General features: G+C 52.3%; 1 protein-coding gene across 4 annotated transcripts; it reads right to left on the bottom strand.

Annotated features, from left to right (window-relative positions):
* Window positions 1-405: 405 nt before the first annotated feature.
* ENTR1 (endosome associated trafficking regulator 1) lies at window positions 406-7,818 on the bottom strand. Of its 4 annotated transcripts, XM_069477099.1 has the most exons (10): window positions 7,643-7,818; window positions 7,338-7,487; window positions 6,607-6,675; window positions 5,764-5,876; window positions 4,740-5,156; window positions 3,689-3,762; window positions 3,176-3,287; window positions 2,766-2,828; window positions 1,929-2,068; window positions 406-1,352 (listed from the first exon to the last, which is right to left on the bottom strand). In XM_069477099.1, the coding sequence occupies exons 1-10, from the start codon at window positions 7,710-7,712 to the stop codon at window positions 1,256-1,258; spliced, it is 1,305 nt and encodes a 434-aa protein (XP_069333200.1). In that variant the 5' UTR covers window positions 7,713-7,818; the 3' UTR covers window positions 406-1,255. The 4 variants fall into 4 exon arrangements, with proteins under 4 accessions (XP_069333200.1, XP_069333202.1, XP_069333203.1 ...); XM_069477101.1 differs by lacking the exon at window positions 6,607-6,675; XM_069477102.1 differs by lacking the exons at window positions 7,338-7,487; window positions 7,643-7,818 and adding an exon at window positions 7,287-7,321.
* Window positions 7,819-7,933: the final 115 nt, after the last annotated feature.

Below are 7,933 nucleotides of genomic sequence, written 5' to 3'. Positions count from 1 at the left end.
ACAAGGTCCAGCAGTTTAAACACCTTGCTTGGAAATTTAACCACATAATCTCAAAGAATGATCTGATGCTAGAATCCAATCTGTGCAACTCCAAAACGTGCAGCTGTGTGATTCACAGATCTGTAGCATGTCAGTCACTGTGGTCAGGCCCAGGCAGCAATGGTCTGAGTCTGTCCCTGACCCCAAAGGCCAAGGACCTGAAGAAATTAATCTTCCAGCACAAATCACCAGTTAAGACAAGAACAAAACAGGATGCAGGCCCCAGCATGAAGGCAGCTTGATTCTCACGCATCAAGAGTTGGCTAAAATCAGAGTAAAATAGGCAGTACATATGAACTTCAGAATTTGTTTAAATAAGGAAGCTATCAATCTGAATAGGAGGGAAAAGAAAATTTATTTAAAAAAATAACGTCCACAAGAAAATAGCCAAAAAGGCACGCAGTACACGCCCCACTCTAGCCTGTGCAGGAGGGGTCAGAAAGGCGGACTGGAAGACCTCGCGCTGGCCCAGGAAGGCTCCGAACACACCTTAAATTCCTGAATTCTAAACTTCATTGTACAAAATGCCACTTTCAATGTGTATCGAAACCCACAGCCCAAAAGTTTTTCAGATCTGAAAGCTCAGAGGTGTGTGTAAACAGCTTCAACGCGGAATGCGCACCCTTGGTCCCTGGTGGGAAGACAGCAGCATCCAGGAGGCGGCACCCCTCACTCGGGCCACCAACTGCAGAAACCACCCCAGGACGGCCGCAGGAGTGAACCGGGAGCCAGAGGGGCCCTGAGTAATGGTGAAAAGGCACAAGTCCTGCTCAAGCAGACCATGTCTACAATGGCTCACGTAGTGTTCTTTCTACTTACGACATCAGGGCTGATCATGTGACCTTATCTTACAATTTTTTTAGACAATAATGGAAAACACTTATCACAGAATTGCTGTTTTCATGTTTAGCAGTTAAAAAAAAAAAGCACTGGCTTTTATAAAGATTCCTTCCAACAGGTCATCAGAATCTATAAAATAGCAGGAATTTCACCAAGAAGGACTGCATGTAAATTGTAGCTTGGACTCCCCGATAGGATCGGCTCCTACGGAAGGTGGCCAACAATACTGTTCTAGGTCATGAAATTAGTATCTCGTGATAAATACTTTACTCTGGGTGAAGACTGCACAGTTAAAGACACAACTGCACATTCGGATGAAGTGGGAGTAACTTCAGGATGTGCACGGAGCGTCAAGCCGACAGTGTCGCAGAGCTTCTCAGGAGTCCTCCTCATCTTTAATTTCAGAAATTCTGTCTATGGATTTAAGGATCTCAGCAACAAGATTCAACGTTTCGGCTCCGGAAACCAGCTGCCTGAAATGAAAATACAGATATTGGAAGCGGCTACTGCTGCTTCACAGCAACAACAGAAGCACGAAAGTAAAGGAATTTCAGAGTGAAAACCACGGACTCTTGAAGTCTCAGATCCACTCTGAGACTCTCGCGCTGGACGTCACAGGAGAACGGGCTTTGCTGTCCGCCCTGCAGAGCTCAGCCCAGCGGGAGGCTGCCAATCACTGCTGTTCAGGGACAGCAGCTGACGTGTCCCAGGGTGCTCACTGTGATAAGCACTGCACTAACGGCCTTCTGTGAATTTATCTTTTTACGACAGGAGAAAAACTACTTTCTTTATTCAGAATTCTAGTATCTTGCAGGTGAAGGAGCTGGGATTCAAATCTGCGTGACGCCAACATCCACACCTCCCAGGTGCGAACAGTCACCATGAGGCAGGTTAAAAAGAGCCCTGGTCTGTCCACATCACGACCTGGAGGGGACAGGACCATTTAACCCACGTCCATCCCGGTCTGGGGCCCCACCCACGAGAGCCGATGGCCGTTCCACTCTCGCCCTCACTTGGCCTGAGGTTTCCCAGCCCCACGAGGCGCTCACTTTATGGAAGCCTGTGCGCTGTTCATGACGACACGGAGGTTCTGCAAGGCCACGTCCGTGTTCTGCTTCACCATCGTCAGGCTGGCGCCCTGGCCTGACCGCAGGGCTTCGTTCTCACGTTTGAAGCTGGAGACCTGCGCCTAGAGTGGGGGAGGGGCGTTTATGGCTGAGCAGAGAGCACCCGTCAGGCAACCCAACCGGAAACCGACGTGCCATCCCAGGGGCGAGGACCTGCTCGCCGGGACCCGGCCTACTCGCGCCAGGGGCTCTGGCCTCACCAGGGAGGCTCCTAAGGGAGAAGGGCCTCACACCTTCTGCCCAAGTCCACCACGCACTCAGCACCCGGCTCCACCCCAGCCTAGACACCAGACACCCGAAAGAACTCCGTGACCTCCCTTTATTTAAGGCCCCTGATAGAAAGCCGGTGCCGTCCCGAGTTGAAGTCCTGGATCTGCTCAGGGCACAGGGCGAACCCCAGCAGAGGGCTTTCACGTCTTTTTTCTTAACACATTAAGTGCCACGTGAGTTGTATTTAACTCACACCAGTTTTGAGCCTGAGGCCTCGTGAAGCACACGTAACTCACACGTCTACTCACCTTGGGCAGAGCAAGAACTACTTTTCAAATGGCATATAACTCATGCACAGAAAACAATAAAAATGAATTTTTCATTAAATTAGAAGGGATCGTTTTGTTTTCAAAGTTTGTATTCTATTTTCCTAATAAAACACCATGGTCTAAGGAAAATTTTTTTCTAGTGTGGCGGTCAGTGTGTTACATCCACGTATACGTGACTCCACACATCAAAGGAAAACACATAGGACTTTCCCCTAATTACCTGGAGCAAATTTATTTCCTGCTTCAGTTTCATGACGTGATTTTCTGCCTTTACAGCCCGTTTCTGTTACCCAAAAAATAAACACGAAAAGCATCACTGATGTCCTCATGTCCACACATCCCACCTGCGCTGACACAGGCAGCAGGGAGTCACGGACCACCCTCTGTGGCTGCCACCCTCCCGTGGGGCTCGTCCCACAGAGCCTGTGCTTGGCCCTCTGCTCACTGATGGCCTCTGGGGCCGTCTGAGCCACGGAAGAGCGTGACCACAGTGCCGAGGGTCTGCCTGAGCACAACACGCCCCACACTCCCGGGGGCACCCTGAGGGCTCTGATGCCGCCAGCAACAGCTCTTGCTCCAAAGGAGCGTCCTGCGCCACCCCTGCTGGTGCGGAGAGACATGGCTCCGTACTGTCATGAGCTCCAGGTTCTGCTCCACCTGCTGAACCACCGACTCCAGGTCATGGAAGTCACTCTCCTCCTTGATCATTTTTGCTTCTAATTTCCGCTCAAGTGTCCTCACCCTTGTTAAAGAAAAACCCGAGTGTTAATAACTCATGTGGCTAATTTTAAGAATACTTTTAAAAGATACTCTGATTTGATTAGCTGGATAAAAGCCACCAAGAGCCCGAGAGAGAAAGAGCCGCAGGTATAGACGCCAGGCAGCGGTGACCTCAGGGGGGGACCCCCGCTATGCTGACGCAGCGTGGAGAGGAGGGGCTGGCTCACAGCTCCGCAGCTCCAGCAAGGACTCTGGTCTGAAGTTTAAAATAAACTTTTACACAGAACACAAGAACTGTGTTGACACTGAAGATTTACATACAATAAACCCAGACTCAGTTCAACTCTGATTAGTCCATTATCATTTAAAAACCGACTTCCTTGAGTGTTAGGGGTTTTACGTTCCTAACTGAAGCTTACATACATTTCTGTTTGAGTTTCAGAGAAGCTCTGAACCTCATTCAGCTTTCTTCTTAGCTTAGAATTTTCATCTTTCAGCTGTAGAGAAAGAAAATCCTTATTAGAAACTTAGTACGTCTCACTCAAAAGGGGTATGTACTTCTACAACTTGTAGAACTTCTTGATAAACGGAAACATCCAGGTCAGTGGAGAGCCAACCTGCAGTGTGCTCATGAAGACCATGAATAAAGGTGTCCACTTTTTAAAGACCTGTGGTCACAGACTCCAATTTTACTCAAAGCTTATAAACTTTTTAGAGGTGACTATAATTGCTTTAAAAATTCTCATCACGGGCCAGGAGTGCTGGCTCATGCCTGTAATCCTAGCACTCTGGGAGGCCGAGGTGGGTGGATCGTTTGAGCTCAGGAGTTCGAAACCAGCCTGAGCAAGAGCAAGACCTCGTCTCTACTAAAAGAATACAAAGAAATTATCTGGCCAACTAAAAATATATATAGAAAAAATTAGCCGGGCATGGCGGCGCATGCCTGTAGTCCCAAGTACTCGGGAGGCTGAGGCAGGAGGATTGCTTGAACCCAGGAGTGTGAGGTTGCTGTGAGCTATGATGACGACACTGCACTCCAGGCTGGGCAACGCAGAGATTTTGTCTCAAATAGAATATTTAGGCCAGGCGTGGTGACTCATGTTTGTAGTCCCAGCTACTTGGCAGGGTGAGGCAGGAGGATCGCTTAAGCCCAGGAGTTTGAGGTTGCTGTGAGCTAGGCTGACGCCACCGCACTCTAGCCCGGGCAACAGAGTGAGACTCTGTCTCAAAAAAATAAATAAATAAAAAAAAAATAAAAAATTCCCCTCACGGTACTTTTAGCCAGTTAGATTCACATATGTAACCACAGTTGAAGGGAAGGGAAGCCATACAGCAGGCTGTTACACAACACACGGTCTTATCCTTGGCGCCAAATCCTAGGTCACCCAGCAAGCAGGTGGCTCCAGTTCCCTCCAGGAGGACCCTGCTCAGACTGGCGCTCTGCGCCAGGCACCGACGCAAGCCCCTCACTTACTGCCTCGTAACTTATCTGCAGCGTCCGCAAGTGCCGGTCTCCCAGAGACTCTCCGTGAGCCGCGAAGTCTGCGCTAGGACTCCCCGCCGGAGATGTCAGAGACACGTGAGAGTCAGTGTCACTCAACGTCCACGAAGGCAGAGACTTGGGCCCTGCCAGCTCCGATGGGGTGGAAAAAAATGAGAGGTATGTGCCACAGGGTGACGTGCTGGCAGTGACCCTTGCAGAGTGTGTCTGCTCCATGGCGGAAGGCAGATAGGCCCCAGTCCAACCGTCATCCTCATCCTCTTCCTCGTCCAGGAGGTCACCAGCCCCTGTCGGGTCTTCGAAAAATGGCTGCTGATATTCCAGGCCATACCCCACGGGCTGGGAGGTTGGGGAGTTGTGGTCGAGTCCCAGTGAGTGCCTCGAGGCTTCCTAAAAAAAAACAGTGGAGCAAAGCTGCTGACTCAGCCTGCACGGTGGCTCACACCTGTAATCCTAGCAATTTGGAAGGCCGAGGTGGGAGGACCACTTGACCCAGGAGTTCGAGACCAACTTGAGCAACGTAGCAAGACCCTGTCTCAACAAAATACAGAAAAATTAGCCAGGTGTGGTGGTGTGTGCCTGGTGTCCCACCTACTTGGGAGGCTCAGGCAGAAGGATCACTTGATCCCAAGAGTCTGAGGTTGCAGTGAGCTACGATGACACCACTGCACGCTAGCCCAGGCAAGAGAGAGAGACACCCTGTCTCAAAAAAACAAAATAAAATAAAATAAAAAAACCCTGCCAACCCAGAGGCCACCTTGTGCCTTCCTTTCCCTGTGTTCGACCTTGGAGTACAGAGAAAGATCCTATCTTGTCTACTAGAAGGATCCAAACAGCTTCTTAACCCTGAAAAGCTTCTCCACCAGTGTTAACAGCTGCCTCGCTTTGCTGCACATTCTTCCCTGATCTCCTTCAAAGGACATTGCAAATCAGAAAAGAGGCGTCCTCTGAAGGCCCTTTCTGTCTGAAGTCATTGAAAACAACGCCTTAGATTTACCTTTGAATAAATTCTGTTGGTTGTGTCTTCTTTGGACAGGCCAAGGTTCTTGGTTTTCAGAAATTCTTTAAAAGAGAATGGATTTGCCTCTTCAAGATCTTCAAGTTTGTCATCTGAAATAACACAATTGCAAAGGCATAAAGTCTACTGAAGATCATTAAAAAGGAACCTTCCTACTCATCTCTTTGCAGAGCGTGGTCACATCTGAAATCGGGAATGCCACTCTCACCACTCGACGACTCGGGTGACATTAGGAAGTGAGAAAGCTGACCGAAAGGTGGGCAAGGAAATATTCTGCTTGTTCTTCTCCTTTCCATCCCTCAGCCCTGCGGTTCCCACACTGCTGCCTACAGGAACCCCTGGGGGTCCTTACAAGCATGGATGCTGCCTCCACTCCACATGCCGAGTTCACTGGGGGGAGGAGCTGCAAAGCATGGGAACCAGGTGCCCCTCAGTCCTCTCTCCGACCTTTTAATCTGGTTTACCTAGCTCAGGCCCACTCATCCACTTTCCCCTTCCCTCTTCCTCCGCTCCCTTCTGACTCTCCTGGTACCCACTGGCCCCACTTTGGGCCTCTGGTCCACCAGTGAACCCAGCCTCTCCCAGGTGCCCACCCCGTGTAAGGCTGGCTCCTGCAATCCCAGCCCGACCTCCAGCTATCCTGCCCTCGCACCCCCATTCCTTCTCCCCAAGGCCCAGACTGCATCTTTGGGATTCTGACCCCACCTGCTCTTTTGGATATAAGGAGCCACTTGTATCTAGTCCAATCGACAGCCCCACCACAGACACGTGCCTGGCACTGTGTGCTGGAGAGAAAAAGAAAGGATTACCAGACTACTCTACCTCCAAAACGTGTCTCGTGGGCTCCTGATGGACCTTGCTTAGTACATTGCCCCTTTCCATAGCCACAATCTGCAAAGAAACATCGTCACCCCACCACGATCATGGGAGCCTTTATGACTACATTTTTTTTTCTTTTTTGGACATGGAGTCTCTACTGCACTGGCTCTCACTGCCTGGGGAACTTAAACTCCCGACTGTGGAGATGGTCTGACTTCCACTGACTGGCCCTGGAGTCTGTGACTTTAAAGATGCTCCTGGTAGGTTCTGATGCCCAGCTGAGAGTGAACATGTCCTTCTGTCTTGCGATGCCCCCTGAATGTCCTCAGACCCTGACAGAACCATCTATAAACACTCCCGCACACCCAGCTGCTTGGGAGGAATGAGGATGAACGGCACCTGCCCGCTGCCCGACTGTGGACACAGATGGCTCCAGCTCGGTTTCCAGTCACCACCTGTTGGAAGCTTCCCTTGTTCTCATTCCCGCCCACCACCACCCAGAATAATGGGGTGGTCTCCTGGGCTCCCACTGGGCACTGAGGAGGCTGTCCTGGAACTGTCTTGGGGGACGGTCTCCCCACAACCAGGCTGTGAGCTCCTAGGGGGCGGGGACTTCACCTTTGTACTCCCAGTGCTCATTGTTGGGTCAATGGCGGAGATAACGCTATAGCAGAGGTACCTACTCATAGTACACGAACGGGCGCTTCCCTGAGGCCGGCGCCCTCGTCTCTCACCTGTATCTCCCACGGAAGCTAGCACCGGACTGGGCACATAGCACATAAAAGTCGGCCGAATGCCGAAGAAGTGGGAGTCCAGGTCCCTGCCATGGGGACGCTCACAGTCTAGCTGGGGGAGACAAGACCGGCGCTCATAGAACGCTGGAGCTGTAAGTAACAATAAGAGCGACTTTACTGCGAGCCGCGCCGCCCGCGCGCTGGCGCAGGCCACCTACCTGCACCACGCGGACCCGGAGGCCCGCGTCGCGCTCGGGCGCCTCGCCCGCCTGCCCTCCCGACCCTCCCGGCCCGGCCCCGCTCACCGTCGGGAATGACGAGGCTCCGGGCTCGGGACAGCGGGGTGGCGCCCGGGCGGCGCGGGTAGCCCGACATCGCCGCGGCACCGGCGGGCTGGACCTGCCTAGCCCGGCAGCGGCGGCTCCATGGCCCTGGCTCCGCACGGGCCGCGGCCCCCGTCGCCCGCCCCCGTCGCCCGCCGCTCGGCCGCCGCCGCTCCTCCGAGCTTCCCGCCGAGGCTTCCGGTCTGCGCACCGGAAGCGCGCGCCGGAACGCCGGGAGCCGAAGCCGGGGGACTGGGGCGCCGCCGGCGGAAA

The sequence above is a fragment of the Eulemur rufifrons genome, chromosome 7 (genome assembly GCF_041146395.1).
Source record: "Eulemur rufifrons isolate Redbay chromosome 7, OSU_ERuf_1, whole genome shotgun sequence".
NCBI classification, from domain to species: domain Eukaryota; kingdom Metazoa; phylum Chordata; class Mammalia; order Primates; family Lemuridae; genus Eulemur; species Eulemur rufifrons.
The sequence above is the reverse complement of the archived record's forward strand: the minus strand, read 5'-3'. Positions and strand labels throughout refer to the sequence as shown.

Excerpts from the sequence above, each read along its gene's own strand:
- ENTR1 (XM_069477099.1), bottom strand. The coding sequence starts at position 7,712 with ATGTCGGGCTACCCGCGCCGCCCGGGCGCCACCCCGCTGTCCCGAGCC. Across the intron at positions 5,157-5,763 it reads CCAACAGAATTTATTCAAAG|GAAGCCTCGAGGCACTCACT; the intron begins GTAAATCTAAGG and ends GTTTTTTTTTAG. Across the intron at positions 2,829-3,175 it reads AGAACCTGGAGCTCATGACA|AAACGGGCTGTAAAGGCAGA; the intron begins GTACGGAGCCAT and ends TTTGGGTAACAG.